General features: G+C 41.4%; 1 protein-coding gene across 1 annotated transcript in view; it reads right to left on the bottom strand.

The window, feature by feature from the left end:
- Window positions 1–665: 665 nt before the first annotated feature.
- IGFBP4 (insulin like growth factor binding protein 4) overlaps window positions 666–26,577 on the bottom strand; it is an 83,346-nt gene continuing 57,434 nt past the window's right edge. Inside the window, exons 2-4 of the mRNA XM_044297993.1 lie at window positions 9,095–9,255; window positions 8,692–8,820; window positions 666–5,454 (exon numbers count right to left, since the gene is read on the bottom strand). Of these exons, the coding sequence (XP_044153928.1) occupies window positions 5,320–5,454; window positions 8,692–8,820; window positions 9,095–9,255 (425 nt within the window). The 3' untranslated portion in view covers window positions 666–5,319. The remainder of the gene's footprint in view (window positions 5,455–8,691; window positions 8,821–9,094; window positions 9,256–26,577) is intronic.

The following is a 26,577-nucleotide window of genomic DNA, read 5'->3' as shown; positions in this document are numbered from 1 at the left end:
TATGAGAATGAGAATGTTATTAAATAGATATATGTATAGTAATATGTATGGACAGAATACACAGTTGTTCTTCTGCCTACCTGACTGAAGGTCATGCTGTCATTGCAGAACATGTGTCAATAAAAGCACTTCCAGTTTCACCCAGCCCGCACCCTTCGCACATTGGAATTATTGACCATACTTTCAGCATATGTGCAACATATATCGTTGAATACTTTAAGACATTTTGTTGAGAGGTGGAAGTTTTGGTCAGTATTCCTCTTCTTAAAAAATGCTAGAAAATGGACAGATTTTATGGACATCTTTGCCCTATTTTCAAAGTTAATTTGCTTGCTAAATATAGTACGCAACTTTCTAAATAGTCTTCCTTAAAAATGTCCTACTATTCTGCTTCTACCGAGTGTATAAATCTTCATAGCCTCTGGAGCTTCTGAATGTGACATAAATATAGGGCCTGGAAATCAACGAGACCCAATTGCCAGAGGTGCTCACCTTCAGTCCACCATCAAAAAGAAGCAAGATGGTTTCCATTCCTCAGTGCCACAAAAAGAAAAACTGAAGTGTGTAGTTACTTTTTCTTTGAGGGAGGTTAGAGAGGTACCCAAAACAGACATTTTACTGTAGTAGCTATTATGATTTTGGAAGTCACCTGGACAGAGACGTGATGGAAACATCAGTGTGTTTATTGGTTTCACATTTAACACCAAATAGATATGTAAAAAATGCTACATCATTTTAAAGGCCAACATTAACCCTTGTCGTGATGCTTCCCTTCTTCTTGCAAATGTCTCCAACTTTGGTTGGTTGAGAAGGCAGTTGTATATTATCCTGTATACCATGAAGACTTTAACCTTGGTAGATCATGTGATAGGAAGATTTTTCACAGAAATAACATTGCAATTTCAGAGAAACCCACCAGAACATTAAAACAAAACACAGAAATTACTTAAAGTTAATGTCCACCTTTGACTATATTAGCCATAAAGGGTAGCCTTATTGCTATACATAGTGTTATAGAAGTCGGGGCTCTTTTTTAATGAAACAAAGCTAAATATCCTTTGTATACACATGAAATTAAATGCTGAACACCTGACTATATGTAATCACCACTAGAGGGAGCAAGGAGGTTTAGTGAAGACTAATTGTATACATTAAGCTACTAGGCTCCCTCTAGTGGTGATTACCGGAAGCCAGAATTTTATATTATAACTCTATGTCTATGATGAGGATCAGAAAAACTTCTCATCACTATCAAGATATATTAAGAAATGAATCAGCACAGAATTTTAAACCTAAATAACCAACATAGCATTAGAAAGTGGATATTTTCTTTAAGTTACATTTGCACTTTATTTTCCTAAGCAATAGGGAGGAGTGAGTTGGTAGACTGATTACAGTGTTGATTAAAAGTTCACCAGTCACCATTATACAACAGACAATAGATTTGATTGGTCCAAGAAAAGAGAATCCCAAACTCATATAGTCCATTCACCACTCCCAGTGCATATTGTTGGCTGGTGAACGGAATTATTGTGAAATCACTAGTCAGTCATATAGAGTCACTCCTCCCTGAAAAAAAATTAAACACCATTCAATTCCTACTGCCTACTCTGCAGACCCACATCTCCCACTGGTAAGATTATAAAAAATATCTTATTACACTAAGTCTACTCCAGACACTATTTGCATTGCTTCCTCTATTTGCTGCATATAAAAATAACCCCTCCCTCCCACTAAGCTTATAATGTGTGCCTTATACAATACATGAGGAAAGAAGATGAGTGCAAGCATGAACTTGAACATCCTGTTGGATGTATCTTGTTGGAGGCTATACAATTTGATGTCTGAAAACATGAATTAATAAGTATAAGGTTGCAGTGGTGATCTTCAGTAATGTAATTTCATGCTCAATATTCATCTTGACACAGCATTTTATCAAAATACACTCCTCAACATTGAAATTGCAACATCAAGAAGGACAAGCCATAAGTTTATACAAATCGAGGAAGTAGCATGTGTCGCTAAGATCTGCAGATTATTAAATTTTAAGCACCTAGCTCCAATCTGTGGCATGTGGGAGAGGCATAAAATCAGATTAAGAGCAAAGTATTTTAAATGAAGTCTAAAAAATTTGATCAAATTGTGTGGGATGATTGTGTGATGCCTCCTGTTCATCGGCATGCCAGTTATCACCACTTGTTGCAAACTGAGAGATAAAGAATCCTTGAACTGAGAGACCTTGGTTTAGCACTCTGACAGTTAGCTATGTGCCTAGATCGAGATGTCAGCACTGTTCAACCTTTTTTATGTCCCAGTGGTTGGGAGAAAAGCAATCAACTGGCATGACAGCAAGATGTCCACAGGGGTGAACCTCTGATTGAGCCAGATATCCAGCTACAGGTGTTCAATTGACCTCAAGCTGTCAAAGACTAGAAGGCAATGGAGTCTGGAATAGAGGCCCTGCTTTAGTCTTGGATGCAGTAATAGCCAGAGATTGGTCTGGAGACCACATGGGCAATGCCATAAAGAGGCCTTCACAAACGAACGTCACACCAGTCCTGCTCCTGGTGATATGGCATGTGATGGCATAATGTACGGTAGCCAGAAGCCCCTAGAATTAATTTCAGGTACACTAATATCTCAGGTTTATTCTGATTTGGTCGTGGAACAAAAGGTATTGACATTTCTTCAAAGTGTCCAAGGAGCCATTTTTCAACAGTGAAATGCTAGGCCATATGTTACTCATGCTACTTTGAGTAGTGATGTGGCTAAACATGTTACCATGGTCTTCAGCGTCTCCAAACTTTTCCCATCAAACACACTTGGGACGTCATTGGACGGCAATTATAAAGGGAGCTGCCAGCAGTAAATCTTGATGATTTGCGTGACATGGCAGAACATTCCTCGGACAACCATTATAACGTCACTGATACCATGTCAAAGTGTGTGTATTTCTGCATGTGGTGCTCATGAATAAATCATGCTGTTTTAAATATTTTTCCATTTTTTTTAGCATTTGCATATTACAGTATTATTATGTCTGTCGATCTTGTGCTTGCCATAGTTCGACGACTTTTCTTTTTTGTTGTTGCAAATTCTATGTTGAGGAGTGTAGATCCAAAATTCTGTGCAGATTTATTTGCTTACATATCTTTATTGTAATCGGAGATCCATTGTGTGTTATGCTTATTACCTCCTTACACAGACATGTAATTTAAATGGGTTGTTAGAGGTTTTTTTTTATTATTTTAATATCTTAACTGCTTTTACCACAGATGCCAACAAATCCCAGGACATTTAAGGCACTCCCCAGTTCCAACCCCTCAACCACTTAAATTTGCACAAATCACACCTCTCCATTCTTAGATTTGCCCCATTACCGGGACTGTTGGTGACTATGCTTTCACAAAGACAACCTTCCTTCGGACAACCCTTTTCATGAAAAAAATGTGGCTACCTGTAGCCACCACAAGAGGGAGTTTATGAAAAACTGTCCTTCTACCCCTAGTGGCTGCTCTAGACAGGGAGAATTTTCACTTGATAGCTGTGTGAATGAAGCAGCAAAAATAGAGTTCTGCTTAAAGGGGTTATCCAATATCTAAAATATCTCCCCCAATGCCCGGGTCCCTTGCATGAATTATACTTACCTGCTCCGGATCCCTGCATGGCCACTGCTGCATCTCCCCGTCACTTGGATCAAAACATCCGGCGACGGGGGGATCAGCCAATGGCAGGCCGCGATGGTGACCTGCCTCAACGGGGCTCGTCTCATCACTATTAACTGTATTTAGATTTCTCTATTGTCCATTCACTTTGCATTTTGTTAATTAATAAAAATAAACTATTATCACTTCTATTTTTGAAAGCGTTCTTACTTTGCAGCATGTTTTGCACACCTGTCTAAAACTTTACAGTACTGTAAAAACAAATCTTGGTCATGGTGGTCATGATCAGTGGTACACTCCTGAAAGGGAAACACCACTCTTATCCAACATACAACATTTTTACAGTTCAAATCTGAATAATATTTTGAGTATCTTGGCAAATATTTTAATTATCTGGTAATGATTTTTATTGATATAGTTTTCACTCTCCTTTCAGACAGAAAGCTATACATGGATTCTTATTATTAAGGATCAGTGCATTGTGGGAGCTCAGGTGAGAGTTACAAAGTTAGATAAGTTAGTGCAGATAAATTATTCAAGTTTTGTGTAGATTTTAATTGAGAAAATTTGTTCAAAAAGGGAATTTTCTCTATAAAGCATAAGCAGAAGATCGTACTAGCATGAAGGTAGTACTGGCAAGGGCCCATGTTACCTATATCACAATACAAACCTCAGTACATATGTTACACAACTACTGAACATTACAATATTTATGGAATCTACTTCGGGATTACCATTAACCAAATGGGCATAATCCATAGGATAAGGCATGTAAAGACATCGTAGAGTGATGAGAGATCCATGCCTTGTTTACACTACCGTATATGCACTCTAAATTATGAGTATTAAAAAATATACAAATAATAGAATTTATCAATTTCAGCCAGCCTACTTGCTGATGGACCATCATTTATTAATGTAATGATACTGACACTTTATGCAGACTAATCTGCTTCTGTGGGGGTTTCTGATTCTGTCCTGTTTCCTTTCTAGATGAAGAGTGCCACCATCAATGACAATGTATACAAGGCTGTCATTTTAGCTGAATTATAAAGGGGGTGTGGTCTGTGATGAGTTACAAAAAGAGGCATTAGTAGGCTGTTTTGGGGACACCCTTGGTTGCTAAGAAAGTCTTAAAATGTCCAATGATTTGGGATGCAAATGTTTTACGCAATCAAATACCAACTGCGTAAATTTCACTTTCAAAATTCTACTAATCATATAGGAACAAGCAGTCAAAACCTCATCATGCTACACATTCTGTATTTCCACACGTCTTCTACACAACTTCAATTGGCTCATCGAAAGTTCCTAAAAAATAAACCCAACTACTTTGTTTCAGCTGATTTTCTTGAATGCACTAAATGCTATCCCAAATTCTTGACTCCTAAGGTTTAAAAAAACGATATAATGCCTTTTCTCCAGAACCCCTGAATACCCTAAAGCCCACCCAAATAATATGTCAATTTCTCTGCCTAAGTTAACTTCAGCTTATCTAGATTGTGTTCCTCAAAAGGTTCCTCAGGCAAAGAATGAGTGATGTGGTCTCTTTAGATTCAACATTAAGAAGATTGCATGTGCCCACTTGCTAAATCTCCTTTATTAGAATAGTGTGTGGGGAGATGGATTTCAAGTGGAGAAGCCTCCATGGACCCTATTTTCTGATGAGCTCTAAGGTCAATTGACAGTCTGGATCATGATTAGGATCATAAGGCACAGGCAGTGCAACCCCAGTTCTCCGATCAACACACCAACATTTTCCACGTTGTCCATCAAGAGCTGGATGGCACTATGAGAAACAGGCAAGAGTCAAGTCAGTAAAAAAAAAAGAAATCATGCATTTACCTCTTTATTCTATGTAAGTTACAGATATATTTGTTTTTATTCCCTTTTTAATTATATGACTTCCAAAACGGTCCTTTAACATGATCCATATTTAGGTCCTATTTGTGACCGTTGGAATCAAAATAGGAATTTATGCAAACCAAGAGATGATTTGCATGAAATTTGGCTTATCAAACTAGAAATTAAATATTATGAACATGTTGGTCATCATGATTGTTCCTTCTATGCCTCTGGGCATTCATAACACCTAGAATGGGAGTAGTAGACAGCAGCTGAGATCTACTCTAGGAGGTTCTATAACTATTGTTAACAAACCTAGCTTGACCAAAGGTGCTAATAAAATACAACAAATTAGAGACAATTATTAAAGATCCCAGTGGCTCTAACAATTGTTGGCCTTGCTGTAAATTAATGCCGTGCCTTCCCCATACCTTAGAGCTTGCTACTCCAGTACCCCACCATCCAAACTTTCCAAAGCAACCTGAAAACCAACCTCTTCAGTAAAGCCTATAACAACTATGCTGGCCCTAAACAACCATATGAACAGCTTCTAAAACTACTGTCTCCTCTTTTAGATTGTAAGCCCTAGTGGGTAGAGTCCTCTTCCCCTTTGTACCATTTTCTCTGTACCAGTTACTTCATGTTTGTCTCACTTATTTTTGTATTGTTTTATGTATGTAAACCCTTTACATATGTACAATACTATGATGCCATGGAATTAATGGAGTGTTAAAAAAAATCTGAATAAAAATGGTAATTTACTTTACTATCTATGGTTAATAATCCCCTCACTGCATCATTAAAGTCTTAAACAGTTCATCATTTCCAGAATGCAGGGACCCCTACGGATTCTAAGTATGAAGAGGCTGTAGGGATGCTTTAGCGTTGCATTTACAGGGTTGTCTCACTTCAGCAAATGGCATTTATCAGGTAGGCAAAGTTAATACAAGAAACTTATGTGTTATGATTGTCCATATTGCCTCCTTTGATTAACTTTTGTCATCGCACTATATACTGCACGTTTCCAGGAGTTATGGCCATCACTGCAGCGCAGATACGTAGTGGCTTGGATGGGAGCTGCGGATCATGCATATGCACGCTGCCATGGTCCTGGACACCAGAAAGAACACCGCTTTTTCCTATAGTGTGTAAGCACAGCCACAGCTGCTGGATTTCACTGGTGGGCATAACCACTGGCACTGGTGTAACTATAGGGGTCGAAGTGGTCGCAGTTGCGACTGGGCCCCTAAGCCAGTGGGACTGTACTTTTCTCTTTATAAGATGCAGTGCATCTTGCAATGGGCATACTAGTGAGTGCTTCCGTAATAGAAGCGCTGACTAGTATGCAGGAGGCGGGGGAGTGAAGCGATGTGAGCGCTGTACTTACCTCTCCTCCTGCTTGCTCTTCTCAGGTCCCGCGCTGCTGCGTCCTGGCTGCCTGCAGTGTCAGGACGTACAGAGTGCACTGTGGCCTAATGCTGCAGGAGGTCAGGTGACTGTGCAGCGCTGGTCCTGGGAAGTAAAGAGAGCCAGGACAGGGAGAGTGGCGGCAGGAGAGGTAAGTTACTTTATTATTTTATAGTCTGATCTGAGGTCTGATATAGAGGTCTAATTGGGGATCTAGGGGGGTCTGGAGTGGTCTGACTGGGGGTCTGGAGAGGTCTGATTAGGGGTCTAGAGGTCTAATGGGGGTCTGGAGTAGTCTAATGGGGGGTATGGAGTGGTCTGACTGAGGGTCTGGAGGTCTGACTGGGGGTCTGGAGATCTGACTTGGGGTCTGGGGAGGTCTAATGGGGGTCTAGAGAGGTCTTATTGGGGGGTCTATAGGTCTAATGGGGGTCTTATTGGGGGTCTGTAGGTCTAATGGGGGTCTGGAGTGGTCTAATGGGGGGTATGGAGTGGTCTGACTGGGGGTCTGGAGGTCTGACTGGGGGATCTGGAGGTCTGACTGGGGGTCTGGAGATCTGACTGGGGGTCTGGGGAGGTCTAATGGGGGGTCTGGAGAGGTCTGATTGGGGGGTCTATAGATCTAATGGGGGTCTTATTGGGGGTCTGGAGGTCTGACTGGAAGTCTGAAGAGGTCTGAGTGTGGGTCTGGAGTGGTCTGTTTGGGGGTCTGGAGGTCTAATGAGGGTCTAGAGGTCTGGCTGTGGGTCTGGAGAGGTCTGATTGGGGGTCTGGAGGTCTAATGGCGGTTTGATTGGGGGTCTTGAGGTCTAATAGGGGTCTGATTGAGGGTCTGGAAGTCTAATGGGGGTCAGATATAGGGGTCTGGAGGTCTAATAGGGGTCAGATATGGGGGTCTGGAGGTCTAGTGGGAGACTGGAGGTCCAATGGGGTCTGGTCTGAGGTGTAATGGGGCTCTGGAGGTCTGGTCTGAGGTCTGATATAGGAGTCTGGAGGTCTGGTCTGAGGTCTGATATGGGGCTCTGGAGTTCTAATGGGGGTCTTATCTGAGGTCTGCTATAGGGTCAGGGTCTGACATAGCGGTCTAAAGGGGTCTGGTCTGAGATGGGGGGGGTCTCATTTAGGGTTTTATATGGAGGTCTGATCTAAAAGGTAGTTTTTTTTTAATTTTTATACTGGTGTGGTGTGTTGTACCTGTATTTTCAGGGGGACTGTTTCTGCAGTATAGTATTGGGGGGCACAGTGGACACAGTAATGGGTGTGGCATGATGGGGTGTTGAGAAGCTGGGAGGATGATGGAGAAGTAGGAAAGTAAGATGCCTGTTTGTTAAACTCTGCAGAGACAAGGCACGGCTGAAAGAAGTGACCATGACGTTCTGGTCTAACAGGAGAAGAAGAGGAAAGAGAATATCTACATCAGAGAGGAGATGCCACTGGATGTAAGAGGTACATATCTGGGTCTGTATTACCCTGTATGTTCTGTAGCAATGTATGTAATATTTTCCAAGTATGTTTTTAAAGGGGTTGTCCGCTTTTTTTTTTTCATACGAGCGCTGCCTTCTCTGCTCTATTTTCCTGCTCATCACTGCAAATGCTACAGCGAGCAGGTAAACAGAGCATAGAAAGCACTGTACGAGATGGAGGAACTGAAAACATTTATCGTTGAACCTGTTTAGTTTTTTTTTTTTATGATGTACTATAATTCAGATACAACTTTGATAAAACATTTAATTATTAATGATCATTATTGAGAATTGGTAAGTGATCAATATACCTGCTTGGGGTTGAAGTTTCCATCCCGGTCACAATTTGGGATTGGGTAACTTAGAAAATCCTCCTGTGTCTTGGTCCTTAGAGATGTCAACCTATCTAATGCTATAGTCAACGCCATGTGGCATGTACCCTAGGAAGAACAACAATTAAAGGTAAATACCACCAAGATAATGAGAAGCCCACACTACATGCTTTGGTTATAGGGGTTGTCTAGTATTAAAGAAGCAAGTCAGATTTTTTCTAAAACAGCACCACATCTGTCCATGTGTTGTTTTTGGTACTGTATTTAAGCTCCATTGAAGTGAGTGAACCTGACAATACCACCATTCTCATGTAGTTATACAAGCCAAAGCTTAGTTATGGTCATGTATGTTGAAACCAGTACCATCATATACCTCTCTTACCATTTGGACAGGTAGATTGTTTACTATCTTTTGGCCGCCCGTAGAATGCTTTTTCATTCTGTGCATTGTGTTCCGGTTTGCTTTTGCCTGTTCTTTTTGGATGCAGATCTTGTCGTTTGTAGGACACGGATTTAAGCTGACATTTGGGTAGTCATCCTCGGCTGAAAAAAAAAAGATACATCATTCATAGTTAAACATATTTTATCCATATAGGAAATGATTTACCACAGTTTGCACAACAGTAATTTGGCCTAAATCCTATGTTTTTTGCTTATACTATTATGGTAATACCCAATATGACAAATTAACGGTTAAGTGACTGTAAACCTTGGTTATCATCACAGTTAAGACAAGAATCATTTTAACTTTTTTGTGCATTCAAAGGGGTTCTTTGGGCTACAGGTACTGATGACCTATTCTCAAGTGAATGGGAGCTGAATTTCAGTACGCAGGCACCCAAAACTACAGAGTTTATGGAACCTTCTGCTTCTGATATTGATGACCTATCCTGAGGATAGGCCATCAATATCTATAGCCCAGAGAACCTTTTAAACTGGAGAATGCTCTATACATATGGCATCCAAAAGAGCATTTACAGCAGCACACAGGAGGCCCTACAGTTCCATAATAGGGAACCATATGGCCTTCGTGCACAACCATTCAGCTCCGCCTTTAGCACTTTTAACACCTGAAATCATTCACAACCATTATACCATTGAAGTTTAAGGGATTTAAAGGTTAATTTTTTTTACTGAAATCTTGAAACTAAAAGATAGACATGTGAATTGAATAAAACCAAACATCCTTGCCAATTCATCCCAAAGTAGTGTAAAGTAGGCTGATTGCTATGCATACACTGCCGGACAAATCCTATGTATCCTTAGCAACCGGTCTACCTCTACGGACCTGCAGAGAGAATTCTTCAAATAAATTCAGATAAAGAATCTCATTTTCAGAAACTTCTTAGGTTAAAGTTATTGTTCAGGATTAGAAAAACATTAATGCTTTATTTATGCAATTCAGTTACATTGACGTGAATAGAGTTGAATTGCAAAACCACACAAAACCTGTGGACAGGTGTGGCGCTGTTTTGGAAAAAGGTAGCCTTTTTTTTTCTAATCCTGCACAACCCCTTTAAGTTTTTGTTTTTTTTGCCTATGGTTATGGTTCTGGTTAAAGTTACATTAACGTTGTCTTCTTTCTAAGCTGTAACTGCAGTGTTACAAAAATGATGATTCCATCACATTCCATCTCTATAATATTTAGCTTTCCAAGAATATTTTTTCCAATGGCCTGTCGCTGGCAGGAGAAGTCTATGTCTGTGTAATTAACTTCAGCACTGTCTTCCTTTTAGGAATAACACTTGACCTTTACCCTAGAACATAAATCATGACTATGACCAATTAGTGGCGTCGCTAGAGGGGGGCGAGGGGGGGCAATTGCCCCCCCTATGTTGTCCCTTGCCCCCCCGGGTGCCCCCCCGCTGATTCCCGAGAGTGAATACTAATGAGCGCTTCCATTATGGAAGCGCTCATTAGTACCGAAGGACCAGGAAGTGGTGAACGCTCTGTACTCACCACTTCCTGGTCCTCGGCTGTCGGCTGTGCAGGGCTGCGCACAGCGTAAGGTCGCTCTGTGACCTCACGCTGTGCGCGCCAGTTTAGAGCACAGTCGACTGAGGAGAAAATGGCAGGCGGCGTCCGTCCAGGAGCAGGAGAGGTAAGTGTTTTTATTTTTTATTTTATAGAAAATGTGGCTGCTGGGGGCATTATGGGGGCTAATTGGAGGCATATGGGGCATTTGGAGGCATATTTGGGGGCTAATTGGAGGCATATGGGGGCTAATAGGAAGCATATGGGGGCATTTGGAGGCATATGGGGGCTAATTGGAGGCATATTTGGGGGCTAATTGGAGGCATATGGGGGCATTTGGAGGCATATGGGGGCTAATTGGAGGCATATGGGGGCTAATTGGAGGCATATTTGGGGGCTAATTGGAGGCATAATTGGGGGCTAATTGGAGGCATATTTGGGGCTAATAGGAGGCATATGGGGCTAATAGGAGGCACATGGGGCTAATAGGAGGCACATGGGGCTAATATGAGGCATATGGGGGCTAATATGAGGCATAATGGGGCTAATTGGAGGCATATGGGGGCTAATTGGAGGCATATGGGGGCTAATTGGAGGCATATGGGGGCTAATTGGAGGCATATGGGGGCTAATTGGAGGCATATGGGGGCTAATAGGAGGCATATGGGGCTAATATGAGGCATATGGGGCTAATAGGAGGCATATGGGGGCTAATAGGAGGCATATGGGGGCTAATAGGAGGCATATGGGGGCTAATAGGAGGCATATGGGGGCTAATATGAGGCATATGGGGCTAATATGAGGCATATGGGGGTTAATTGGAGGCATATGGGGGTTAATTGGAGGCATATGGGGCTAATTGGAGGCATATGGGGGCTAATAGGAGGCATATGGGGCTAATAGGAGGCATATGGGGGCTAATAGGAGGCATATGGGGCTAATAAGAGGCATAATGGGGCTAATAAGAGGCATAATGGGGGCTAATGAGGCATAAGGGCTGATATGGAGGCTAATGAGGCATAAGGGCTGATATGGGGGCTAATGAGGCATAAGGGCTGATATGGGGGCTAATGAGGCATAAGGGCTGATATGAGAGGCATAATGAGGGCTAATGAGAGGCATAATGTGTCATCCACAGATGCCCCCATAACAGTGTGTCTTCCACAGATCCCCCATAACAGTGCGCCTGTGCACTGACGAGAGACAGAAAGAAGGGGAAAGAATACGTGGATGCAAGCAGAGGACGGCACTGCAGACGACTGAATAGCTTCTTTTGTAAGTAAATTGCTTTATTATAACTGTATCCCTGCATATCGCAATTCTCTCGTATTTTGTAATCTTATTGATATATACTTATTTTGTTTGTGCCCCCCCATTTTTGACTGTGGTATCTTTGTGCCCCCCCTATATATTGTTCCTAGAGTCGCCACTGTGACCAATATTGGAGCTTAGTAACATGAAGGATCAAGGCATCCTGTTATTTTCAGAACAAGTTAAAAAGCAATGATGACCATTACGCTTCCATTTCACTTGCTGCTTATGGTGAACATAAGGTACCCAAAAAGGCCACATGGTCCAAGAAAACCGCAATAATGTGCATATCCACAAAATATCAAATCAATAAGACAATTTTATTAGACTACATAGACATACAGACATCATTTAAAATTTGTTTACAATGAATCAAGTGCTGGTACAAATAAGACCAAGCACAAACACAGCATCCACCAGAGTCCACATATAAGGACAAGATGTATATGGTCCAAGCCAAAAATACAAAATCCAAACAAGGAATCCGCAATGAATGAGTAATAATGTGGCATCAAAATAACATGAAATGATACCAGAAAAAAATAAATATATGAGACTCAGACTATAAAGGTGGATCTGAGTCACACAAATAACACCCCACGCGTATCGCTAGTAGAGTCCGGCTTCCTCAGGGGTGAATGTCTGTGTGTCCTTTATATATACAAATAGAATTAATTATAATCAATAGTTAATAGAATCACCTGAATATTAACAAAGTACATCATAGTGTAGTCATGGCGTCCTAGGTCCCACACCGTGCATACGCAAAATGGCCACCAACAGGAAACATCAAAACACATGTGATCACAAGTTATAAGCCACGCCTCTTAACAATGGAACGTAAATGCGTTCTACACGGAGTGCAATAGTATGAAGGTCATAATAAAAGCCGTACATTGCATCTAACCAAGATGGCCACTGACTGGAAGTCTCACAGAACATGTGATGACAAACCGGAAGTGCGCAACTTCCAAATGGAACGCAAATGCTCTCCATGTAAGACGTGGATATATCTTAATAAAAAAAATATATATAGTGTGATGTATGTGAACATAATTAATCATATTAAGGGAAACCTTAAAAAAAAACATGATTATAATGGTTAAGTCAATAACAAATAATTACATGCTAATCTATGAATTAATAAAAAAGCGTGATATGTGAATAATAGAATTTGCAATATGAGCTGTGTGTACTTTAAAAAAAAAACATACCCCAAGTAGCCAAAAAAATATATAAAAAAACTTAAATATCATAAGAAATAATGTATGTATATATCAAAACTAAAATTATAAAACCATTATAATAAATTAATTAGCAAATTCCACACATGATTATATAAAAATGGCAAAAAAATATACATACAGAAATCCAAAATTTTATTTATTGATTTCACACATGATTATTTAGTAAAAAAAAAAATACACATAAAAATGTGTATAAATTACCTATTCTATGATTTATTGGCCAATAAATACTATAGTACCTTGTAAATTCATAATATCAATATATATATAAAGCATCACATATTAAATTCATGATGTCATGATTCTTGATAAATACCATAAAAAATCCCCAAATAATTGATACAAAAGATAATGCACAACAAGAGGCCTAGGACGCCAGGAGTAAAAAAATAAATGTTTTTTTACTTTATTAAACAGTGAAATGATGTCCATCATTGTGCAAACCTTATAGCAGATATAAGGGTTGCACAGTGATGGACATCATTTCACTTCCTTTGGTCGCTTTTCTTACCTTATAATGGATCTTTTGGAACCCCCTGTATACCCATCGTCCTGGTCTATGGCTACTAACCATACATTGTATATGTACTCTAGTAGTTTAAAAAAGTATATATTTTTTTAACTCCTGGTGTCCCAGGCCTCTTGTTGTGCATTATCTTTTGTATGAATTATTTGCGTTTTCTTGGGCCATGTGGCCTTTTTGGGTATCTTTGCATTGAATTTGAACCATTAGTGCACTCGTTTTCCATTGTCGTGTGCCCCCCATATCCATTGTTATTATGCTTATGTTTTGCTATTGATCCTCATGGTTATGGCCATGGGAGCCAGTAAATACTGAAAATTACTGTTAATCAGGGCTCATATGTGAGTAGTTGCCATACTGTTTGGCCTCCTGTTGCAAAATAAAATGTTAAAGGGGTTTTTAATCTCAGTATATCAACACTAACCGATCAGAATAATAATCCCCGGACCAGATTCATAACTTTAAGCTCATGTGCTACAATGCAAAATCCATGATTGGGCCCCCAGTCTCCAGGACCCAGGTGTGATAAAAGATTACAACTTAAATTACCACGTATAAAAAAAAATCTATAGATAAAGAAGTACAAAAAAATGCACAGTAATAAAAAGTCATAGCTCGTATGCACCAAGATGGCAACCCTGCCCATGTTGTAATCTCTTAGCCTTTTAGACAATTTACTACTGCAATATATGTTCTGTAGACTTGGCGGCTTTTTATGTATGTGATGATGTGTTATTTTATTGAAGAATATTCCACTAAGGGTTCCTCTGGGAGTAGAATATTGATGACCTATCTTGAGGACTCCAGGCACAGCCACTGATCAGCTGTTTGAAGAGGCCAAGGAGCTGCAGGCTATCCAAAGCATGCTAAGCACAGCACTGTATATTGTATGGATGGCCATGTGACCAATGAGCACCGTAGCCTCTACAAACAGCTGATTGGTGGCTGTGGCAGGAGTCAGCTACCCACCAATCATATATGGATGACCTATCCTATTAACAATGAGTTGACTACTTATTCTACTACAAACTACGAGTAATTTCTGTAGGATTTGTAATTTGTGTTCTCAGTTGCAATAATATATTTGGTGGCCAATCCTTCATAGACTAGTGTCACACACACAATACAGTGCTGCATAAGCGGTCGAGTAGCCACACTGCATAATATTAGGCAGGTTGTTATGATATTATGGCTAATCAGTGTGTACAGGGAGCTTTAACTATAGGACAAATGATACATTTGCCCCAGGCACCAGCAGTGGTGCCATCTCCAACAATTTTTGCGTCCTCTGGATGCAAATATAATAGAAAACTAAAGTTTAGCAGGGAACCATCAACTCGCTGCCCCACAATGCACTCACATATAGCATAATTTACACAGCCCCTTTCCTGTCTCCTTCAAGACTAGCTAGCAAAATCATGGGTCTGATTGTAGGGGGGACATGAGCATTCTGCAGAAGAAAGAGGAGGGGAGAGACCAGCAATGCTCATCCCTTTTCTCTGCATTTCTTGTTACTTTTGAAGGACCTCCTAGTCCCTTGATCAGATCTGTGCAGGTCCTTCAAGGGGTTTTCTAGGATTTTTATATTGATAGCCTATTCTCAGGATAGGTCATCAATATCAAATCATCGGGGGTCTAATTAGCAATTCTGGATTGGCCCCTTCTCCAGAAATAAGCACCAGAAGTATATAGTATACTATGTAGTGGATGGACATAACTGTGTAGTTCCAGTGGCGATTTCCAGCACCAGAGCTAGTCCCGAACAGCTGATTGGTGGGGTGGGGGTGTCTGACCCCTACTGACCTGATAATGATTGCCTATCCTAAAGACTGGCCATCAATATAAAAATCCTGGAAAATCACTTTTAACTAGAGAACAATGCTGCAAAGTTTCAGACAGAAGGATATTAGAAGGTGCTATGTAAGCATCTGGGGTCTGATCTGGGGTGTATATATTTTTTTGGGGTGGCTGGTTTAGGGATCTGTATACAGGGAGTCTGCATGTAAGCAGGTCTTGTTTGGGTGGAGTCTGTATCTGTTTAGAGTCTAGAGGAGTATTTAGGGAGTTGGTTATGAAACTTTTGCATCTATTTATTTTATGCACTTATATAGCACTACTATATTCCACAGCGCTTTCCAGACATTAGCGTCACACTGTCCCCAATGGGGCTCACAATCTAAGGTCCCTATCAGTAAGTCTTTGGAGTACCTGGAGGAAACCCACGCAAACACGGGGAGAACATACAAACTCCATGCAGATGTTGTCCATGGTCAGATTTGATCTATCTATCTATCTATCTATCTATCTATCCATCATTCTCATCTGGATCTTTTGTGCATTTTTATGGTGAAAATAAGACATTATTGTCTGCTGCTCTAATGCTGGATGGCAGAAATCATAGTGAGTTAAGGGATATGCAGCCTGATACACACTGACACAGACAGAAAGGAGCCAGGAAAAGTATTAACACTTTGGAGAGTTGCTGCTTTTGGCAAATTTAATAGTAAAACACATCAAAGCTGCAGTGCAAACCCCAGTGTTGGGTCCAAGGTGTTAATGGGGTCAACCCTGGCTCTTATAACCTCCCCCACCACACTGTCTGCTTTCTGCCTTTCTGCAGCCCCAGTTCTCTTATGAGTTCATGGAAAGTCTGACAGGCCCTCCAGAAGGTGCTGGCTGGTCCTCTCAAGCATAGCTGCTGTGACATCCATCCAAGATGGTAATCTCAGAAAGCAGGCTGGAGCCGAGCCAGATTGGCAAGTGATTTTCTTTTTTTTATGGGCAACAAGAGAGGATGTAAGGAATTTCAGCGTCTTGGCTGCTGGACGACTGTGCAGTTTTTTTTCCAAAGAGATTTCTGTCTTAAAATTCCTGTATAATGGTTTTTAATTACCATGTAAGAAAATGTTAATGTACCAGACCCTTGGAAATTTAATTTTCTTTACTTTATCTATTACCAGCTTAATAATAATCCCACACCAAGCTTTTCTATACTCTTACAATGTATGTGTTCACCGTATATCCATCACTTTCCAGCCATTTCACCTTGTGAACACCACTGCCTTTCTCCATAGATGGTACCTCTGGTTTGAGGGCAACTCAATTAAAATTGCAAAAGCATTCTTGCTACAGGTAGGATATATACTACACTATGTAGGTAATTTCATTTAGATAGACAGACTGATTTTCACACAAGTCCTAAATATAAAGTAAAATAACAAAATCTAACAAATGAGTCAAATATGTTAGACCTGGTCATTTATTTATTGAGGAAAATGATCTCATACCAAATGTCTGGGAGTGGAAAACTATGTAAAGTTTTGCTTTCAGTATATGGTGTGCTTCCTATGTGCAGCAATAACTGCAGCTAAACATTTCTGGTAATTATTAATTAGTCCTGCACATCGGCTTGGAGGAATTTTAGCCCATTCCCCAATACAAAACAGCTTCAACTCAGTTATGTTGGTGGGTTTCCTCCCATGAACTGTACACTTCAGGTCCTTATACAACATTTTTATTGGATTAAAGGGGTTGTCCGAGTAATTTTTTTGCTCTTTCTATGTTCCTAACTAGGCAAATGTAACAGCTTTCCAATTAACTCACTTTATCTCCAGTGGCTGGTTTCTCAGATTTCACTGAGGGTCACATGACCTGTGATGTCAGCTTCTCTCCCTGCTCTGATAAAGATTGTTTACAAGCCTGTAAACCAGACATCTCTGTGCTGGCCACGCCCCCCCCCCCCCCTTCACTGCCGTCTACTCTCTGCTAGGATTCTTAACCCCTTCAGCTGCACAGCTCTGCAGGCAGTGAGGAGACAATGCTGGGAACTGAAGCTGACATACTAGAGAGAGCATTTCACAAGAAGGTAGGGGGAAGATCCTGTGTGTATTAGCAGTGTCATTATACAAGTGGGACTTGTAGTCCTACACATACAACATGCTGCAGAGTCTCCCAGCAGGCAGACATGTCACTATGGGCAGCTCTTGTAGTCTTACACATACAACATGCTGCAGAGTCTCCCAGCAGGCAGACATGTCACTCAGGGCAGCTCTTGTATTCACTCCCTTAGCAGTGCAGGGGGAGGGGCAGAGATTGTTTTTATTGCATGTAAACAAAGGGCCAGAAAAGAACCAGGGAAATGAGGAACATGTGGAATAAAAGTGTTTTTAGCGAAAATAAGCGACGGACAGCTATATGGTAAGTAGCATTCCAATATGGGGACTATAATGCAGATCATGGTGTTAGTGTTCTATAATGGTCAGTTTAGGGGAAAGACTCCCTTTAATAAAAGATTGACCAATTGCTGTCCTTCACTCTAGCTCCATTTGGCAATATTCTTATTCACAGCTTGCTTATTCCACCCAGTGTACAGATGGTGGTCATGTGCACCACCGCGAAAAATGACTGGTCCCAGCGGTGACTTGTCCCAAGTAGCACGTGACCCAGCAGTGCTGTGCAACTTAGGGACACATGACTGCTGAGGCCCATCTGAAAGATCATCAAATAGAGTCAGGAGGGCTGGATTGGCAAGGAGAAGGTGGGTTTAAATCTTTTATTCTTTACCACTTACTACAGGGGCTATCAAAAAGGGCCAAACGCCTGGAAAACCCCTTTAAGGAATTCTGTCATCTAAACTTACATTAAAGCCACAGAAACTGCAAGCGAAGTTTTGCAAGTGCTGCAAGGTTTGCTGATTACTGCAAAATTACAGAAAAGTGCTACAATTACAGATAAGTGCATAGTTTATCACTAGGCCACAGTTCAACACAAGGACATAGGAATTAAGGATTGATCAATTTTCCTTGTACATTCTTTGCTTGATTCTAGCAAGTTCCCCAATTATAGCTGTCAGGGGTTTGAATTTAAATTCACATTTACTGTTTCTTTTATACGTTACTGTTCATCCCCATTTAAACATGTGCTCCATGGACAATGCTACTAAGTGTGCATTCTGTACAGTGTATGCATGCCTTGAAGAGCTGTTTGAGGGTGAATACATTTGCATTAGATGCAAGCATGTTGCATATCTGGAAGCCCAGATTCTGGATCTACAGTATCTCACAAAAGTGAATACACCCCTCACATTTTTGTAAATATTTTATGGTATCTTTTCATTGGAGCTAGGGGGAGCTATATGCTAAAATGATGACTTAATCACCAATATGTTTAGAAATTTGAGTAGATTGAGTAGTAATGGTGATTTTGGTTAAAACTTAACTTTTAATTCTTAAGGATAGAATATGTCCCTCGGTGTGATATTAGATACAAAGAATGTGTACAATAGCACAAGGGATGCAAAATATACTTGGTGCACGGCGGCACCTTTTAGATTCACAATAACTTGGTGCACGGCGGCACCTTAAATAACCGGTGGTCTTACCGTTACCGCCACGGTCTTCTGGTTTTTGGTGATGTCCAACGCTAGCAGGTGTGCTGTGGAAAAAAGTGCGATTGGGGCCCGGCAGGGGTGTTATATATTGGAGGGTTCCTAGACAGCCCTAACTAGTGGGTGCTATCTTGGCCCTAGCGTCCTATTACGGAGCACCCGTTCTAATAAGATGGACCCAGACATCAAAGACCCAGACATCAAAGAAAAGATCTTTGACTACCCTCAGATCACCTTCAGGAGGGGTAACAGCCTTAGGGACCTACTGGTACATAGCCACCATAAATCAACTGGAAAAGGAACCTGGCTAGACAGAAAACCACAAGGGTGTTTCAGATGCAGTGGATGTATAGCCTGTAGTACAATACAAACAGGCAAAGAATTCTTCAGTGTCAATCTTCAAAAATCCTTCAAGATTAAGGACTTTGTAAATTGCCGTACCAGGGGGGTCATTTACAAAATCACCTGTGAATGCCCCTTGGAATACATAGGCAAGACGAAGCGAGAATTGCGTAGACGGATTGGTGAACATCTAGGGGATATCACCAACAGAAAAGATACAGCCGTATCACGCCATATACACGAATACCATCATGGTAACCCACGGAGCATTAAAGCTATGGGTATCGAGGTGGTAAACCCCCCCCTACGAGGAGGAGACTGGGACCGCATGCTTCTACAACATGAACAACACTTTTTTCCACAGCACACCTGCTAGCGTTGGACATCACCAAAAACCAGAAGACCGTGGCGGTAACGGTAAGACCACCGGTTATTTAAGGTGCCGCCGTGCACCAAGTTATTGTGAATCTAAAAGGTGCCGCCGTGCACCAAGTATATTTTGCATCCCTTGTGCTATTGTACACATTCTTTGTATCTAATATCACACCGAGGGACATATTCTATCCTTAAGAATTAAAAGTTAAGTTTTAACCAAAATCACCATTACTACTCAATCTACTCAAATATCTTTTCATTGGACAACACTGAAGATATGACACTTTGATAACAGCTTGTATAACAGTGTAAACTTGGTGTGCCCTCAAAATAACTCAACACACAGCCATTAATGTCTTAACCGCTTGCAACAAAAGTGAGCACAACCCTGAGTGAAAAAATGGCCAAATTATGCCCAAAGTGTCAATATTTTATGTGGCCATCATTTTCCAGCACTGCCAGAAATCCTCTTGGGCATGGAGTTCACTAGAGCTTCACAGGTTGAGACTGGAATCCTCTTCCACTCCTCCATGACGACATCATAGAGCTGGTGGATGAGACCTTGCGCTCCTCCATGTTCTGTTTGAGGGTTTCCCATAGAAGCTCAATAGGGTTTATGTGTGGAGAAATGCTTTGCCAGTCCAGCACTTTCTTCCTCAGTTTCTTTAGCAAGGCAGTGGCCGTTTTTGAGGTGTGTTTGGGGTCGTTATCGTGTTGGAATACTGCCCTGCAGCCCAGTTTCCGAAGGGAGGGGATCATGTACTGTGACATACTGAAGCAGAGCATGTTGGCATTCATGGTTGCCTCAATGAACCGTAGCTCCCCACAGCTGGCAGCATTTATGCATCCCCCAAACCATGATATTCCCACCCCCATGCTTGACTGTAGGCAAGACACACTTGTTTTTTTATACTCCTCAGCAGGTTGCCACCACACACGCTTGGCACCATCTGAACCAAATAAGTTTATCTTGGTCTCATCAGACCACATGACATGGTTCCAGTAATCCATGTCCTAGTCTGCTTGTCTTCAGCAAACTGTTTGCAGGCTTTCTTGTGCATCATCATGCAGGCCTGTCTGGTCAGCCTATGTATTTTATAATGAAGAAATAAAGAAACTGGATTTTATCCTGAGCCTGCTGCTGGATTTTTCTACTGTTCTGATTGATTCCTGGTCAGGAATACGTGCACGGAGAAGGAGGACGGTGGGCGAGCTGAAATCCCTTTTTTTCATATATCTTATGCAAGCTGTACACTGACTACTTTACATTGTATAAAAAGGTCAAATCTTCAGTGTTGTCCCATGAAAAGATATCATAAAATATTTACAGAAATGTGAGGGGCGTACTCCCTTTTGTGAGATACTGTAAATACGCAGCTTGCAACATGCAGAAGCATTGCAAACCTGGAGAGCGGCTTAGACCTCACTGTGCTGGCACTGGCTGGGGTCAGTGAAATGGAGGTGGGAGGAGGAGGACATGATCAGGACTATGGGGTCAGTATTTGGGTTAATTTCATGAGAAAGGGTACAGGAAAAAGTGCCAGGGAGCCTAGTCCTGAGCTGAAACACCCTAGTAAATGTTTGAATGATATTAGGGACGCAAACTGATGAACTCACACTAGGACTCAATGAAACTGTGTTACCTGTCCGAATCTCCTAGGTCTAAAAACCTAAATTCACAGTATAACAGCAATTTCAACAGTATATTCTAACAGAGATCAATTAAAACATTTGGGCCTAGCTCGCCATTGATGAGGGGATTTTTGATTCTTGGAAAATGGATATTTATGTATATCTCCGTTTTCCATCCCTTCTATTCTATTCCTAGCATGTTGCCCTTGTTTCCCATACAACCTGATTATTCTGTGTATAATTACACCTCTTCCAGTCCTTCATATTCCCCAGGAGCAACACATAACCCTCGCAGATACTTATATATAAAAATAGTTTGCTGATAATATAGAGATGACAAAGCAATGGACATTATACATAGAGATACAGATAACACAATACATAGAGGACACCACCACACACAGCCACCTCAGTTCCTGCCCTCCCTGGATGCTAAGCAAATGTGGCTAATAATGTGTATGTATATACAGTATATCCAGAGTCCACTAATATACAGTCTACTGGATCTGCTCTTCTAACCAACTCACATCCAGTACCTGACCATTAGTACATGTACATATAGAGACTCATGCATAAACAGCATATATAATCTACTGGTAATACAATTGCAGACTGCAAATATCTATATGTACACATATAAAGTCTACTGGGATATTATACTTATATACATACCCACATAAGCACACATATAACTTAGCTTGCTCCTGAAATGCTGTTCATCCATAGGTTTCCAGGAAGAGAAGCCCCAGCCCCTCTCCCAACTTTCACCTATATGTTGCTGTGTCCCAGCCCCAAACCATAGACTCCACCCTGTGACCACCCAAATATCCTCCCCCATATATTGGTCAAAAGGATGTTGTTCAACTGCTTTTACAATGTGCCCTTCCTGCCTTAGATATGCTAACAAGGGACACACTGCTACTGGCCATACTGAATGGGTGAATACCACTGGATCCAATTATTAGGCATATTTGTGTGGTCATCAGGATGAGGTTCTGGCCCAAGGCATTTCTCCTAGCAACCAGGAGAATGACTGCTATAAGCATGGGAAGAGGAGTGCATCAAAAGTCAGGCAGGTGGCAGTGGTTGCGGATTCCATTATTAGGTGGACATACAGGGTCATCTGTCGTCGAGACCATAAATGCTGAACACTGTGTTGTCATCTAGTTGCTCGGGTTTGGCATATTGCAGAACAGATAGAGAGATTGCTGGTTGGGGCTGGGGAAGACTTGGTGGTCATGGTACACATTAGTACCAATGGTAAAGTCAGGGAGAGATGGAACTTCCTTAAAAATGATTTTAGGGAACTAGGAAAGAAGTTCAAGTCCAGGACCTCCAAGGTAGTGTTTTCAGAAAGTATCACTAGAGAGACAGCAGGAGCTTAGGGAGTTAAATATGACACTAAGACAAGGGCGGACATTCCGTCTGTGAAGCCGGTTCAGCTGCAAAGGGGCCCAGCCTATAAGGAAGCCCTCCAGCTCAGCGGTCTGTGCGTTTACAGGAGGCACAGACAGCTGATTGTAATGCTGAAGCAGAGAGCAGCAGGCTCCCCGCTTCATCATTCATCATCACTCCATCCAGCATGTAAAAGAGGCCCACCTCACTATCTGACTTTAATCTCAGGTCCTACTGCACCATTCACAGCTCTAAGGAGCAGAGCCTTAACAGTATGTCCTGAGCTGCATCTGCGATGGCACCCGCCTCCTTACAGCTCAGTCCTGCCGTGTGGTGGGCAGTGTCATGAATAGTTTGACACCAGCTCAGCCAGGCCTGTGCTGAGCCACTTCACTATGTACTAGCTCGGACTCCCATCTAGCGATGTCAGTAGCCACTCCCCTGTTAAGTGTTGCTGTAGCTCCACCCACATCTGGTCCTCACCTAGCGCTCCTGGTGCTGAATGTGTGAAGCCTGCAGCAATTTAGGAGGAGGTGAGTGAGAACTGTGTTCACTGTCCCAGCCAGGCACTGAACCTGACTTGGTATGTTATTTTTTTACCCCACCCATCCCCCCTGTCCCCCTCTGGCCCTCCTGTGACTGTCCCTTACCCACATGTAACTGGCCAGCTAAGACCTGTCCTAGGTTGCTAATATAGCTTATATGTTTAAACAGCTATACCTGCCTATAACCTTAATACAGTTCCTATGTTTGTGTGTTAAAGACAAAAGCAGAGTTATTTACAGTGACTTCATGTTTGGATGTCATAAAACTGTTATATATATTGTGTTCACAGAAGCAGAAAAAGATATTGTGCCTTTAAGATTCATTATATAATGTAAGGTAAGCTCAATGAAACAGCAGAAACAACAGAAAGCATAGAGTTAAACTGTTGTTGTTGGGCAGGAGTCTAGACCAATCACAGCCAGCCTCACACACAGCCTGTGTGGTAAATCTGCCTAGCAACAGTTGCTAGAATCATTACACCAGAGGAGAGAGAGAAGCTGAACAGACATTCACTCCACTAAGAGCTGTGTTTTATGGAAGCAAGAGGCCAAAATAGGTATTTAAAACAGTTATATAATGTTCCTACTGTTAATATAGTGATTAGAACTGTATACTGAACAAGTTATATATGTGCTTACTTACAGTTCCACCAATTGCAAACTACAAAGTTCACAATCCAAATTAAAATTCCATATTGCATACAACCATACCAGATCATACTCAACCAATCTGCAAATAGTTACTAACTGCATATTGCAAAATACGATCAAATTCAGCAAGTGAACTATTAGTTAGACCTCAGATATACCTCTCAGAGAGATTATAAAGTGCTAAAATAACTTAAAGTGACAGTACAGATACTCAAGAGAGAAATATATCCACCATTATGCATACCGCCATTTTATGATACTTTATTCAACAAGTGTTTTGTATGTGGACTATCTGCTGCGGAGGCAGCATTGTTATATATGAAGAAATGTTGAAGTTAATAAAGAAGTTATCTCAAGCATTTGGTGTGCTCTTTAAACCTACTGCTTCCTTAGAACGGCGCTAAAGGAATTACAAAGTCATAGACAGTCTGGTTAGACTAAAAAGTCAGAGATATAAAAATTCTTCTAATGCCACAGCGCAAAAGGCACTTCATTGTGCTGCGCCTGCCACACCACATACTGTGAGGCTACATTCTAATGTATTTTGCGGTCCACAATCGGCAAGATATGGATGCCGTCCATGTGCGATCTGTATGTTTTTGCAGACCCATTAACTTAAAGGGGTCTGCAGTCCCCATTTTGTTGATAAGTATAGGATGTATCACATTTTCCATCTTGTGCAGAATGGACATACAGATGCAGAAAGCACATACAAGTCATTTGCTTTCCGCATCCCTATGTCTGTTCCGCAGAGGATAGAAAATGTAATGTCCTATACTGGTCCGCAATGTGCAGGCTAGGTAATGGGTCTGCAAAAAAATGCAGATGGCACATGGACGGCATCCATATCTTGCCGATTGTGGACCGCAAAATACATTACATGGGTGTCATCTGTAATTTGCAGTCACAAAATGCATATGGTCCGTGTTGTGTAAATGGGTTAAAACTGTTGCCCAGACACTCAGGAGTCATTTATTAGGAACGGGGTTTTAGACACTGGTCTTAATAAACCCTAAATTGGCAGTGGTACTGCCAAAGTTATGAAGCGGCACCGGCCTTTCCATTACTTTGGCGCACCCAGCGCCGGTGAAAATGCATGTCATCTAGACTGAATCCTGACCCATTCATTTCAACGGGTCTGTGTGAGGGGAATATATCTGTCCATAACTACTGTAAGGGAGGCACATATCTAGCGTAATTACTGTGAGGGGGCACATAATCTGTCCATAGCTACTGTGAAGGGGGCACAATGTGGAGATTACTACTGTGTGCTGGCACAAAGGGGCAAAAATAACAATGTGGGGGCATTAAGGGGGTTATCCAAGAGTATAAAATTCCTCCATATGCCAGGCTCGTCACATGGAATATACTCGCACCGCTCCTGGTCCCCGCACCACTGCTGCTGCTTATCCCAGCGCACGGGGAGAAGCAGCAGCGGTGCGGGAACCAGGAGCAGAGCGTGGTAAGTATATTCAGTGTGGGGGCCAGGCATATGGGGGGACATTTTATACTCTTGGATAACCCCTTTAATACGCACCACAGTATCATTTTTTTTTTTTTTTAAGCAGATAATTTTTATTAACATTTTTCCAAATTACAAACACATAGGAAAGAAGAATCCTTCAGCAAGCATTGAATTGGGTAGTGTATATACATTACACTTGGTCATTCAGACAGTTATCAAGACATTTTCATACATGACAACCAGTTTACAAAATTAAAGGCACTTTATCTACAGATATACCTCTTCATTTGTGATAGCCAAAGAATAAAAAGAAACAAAAGAAAAACAATATTCAATATGTGTAGAAATATGAGTCTCACTTCCTTATGGGATTCGTATTCCCACCTATCCCTTTATTGAACTTGATGGACATGTCTTTTTTCAACTGTATTATATATGTAACTATGTAAATAAGTGGCTCAGAAGCTGTTGCAGGAAGGATGGGTTTGGGTTCATGGAGAACTGGGCTTACTTCTCAGCTACATGCTCTACAGTAGGGATGGGCTGCACCTTAGTGGGAAGGGTGCAGCTGTGCTGGGGGAAAGAATGCTATGACGGCTGTAGGAGCTTTTAAACTAGGATCTGGGGAGGTGGAATCATACCAATAATGGGGTGGACAGTGTAGAGAGGGAGTAGGATATAGGAGGGGATAGTAGGGATTTAGTGGGGGCTGAGGTTAGTGAGAGTAGGGGGAAGACTGGGCACTAATGTACACACATGAAAAACAGAGCTGCTGGTAACATGAAACTGTTACAAACCAACAATATAAACCAAAGTTCCTATAAAAATCTCAGATATTTACTTTTCAGGAACTGAATGTCAGAAGTCAAACAAGCAAAATGGGGAGCTGGAGTCTATGGTACTAGTCAAACACATAGATGTAGTTGGTGTGGCTAAGACATGGTTGGACTCTTCTCATGACTGTGTCTATTTTTGCAGAAGACACCAAGCTATGTAATACTGTGCAATATATGGAAGAT

Source organism: Bufo gargarizans, chromosome 6, assembly GCF_014858855.1.
Source record: "Bufo gargarizans isolate SCDJY-AF-19 chromosome 6, ASM1485885v1, whole genome shotgun sequence".
In the NCBI taxonomy this organism is placed as follows: domain Eukaryota; kingdom Metazoa; phylum Chordata; class Amphibia; order Anura; family Bufonidae; genus Bufo; species Bufo gargarizans.
The sequence above is the reverse complement of the archived record's forward strand: the minus strand, read 5'-3'. Positions and strand labels throughout refer to the sequence as shown.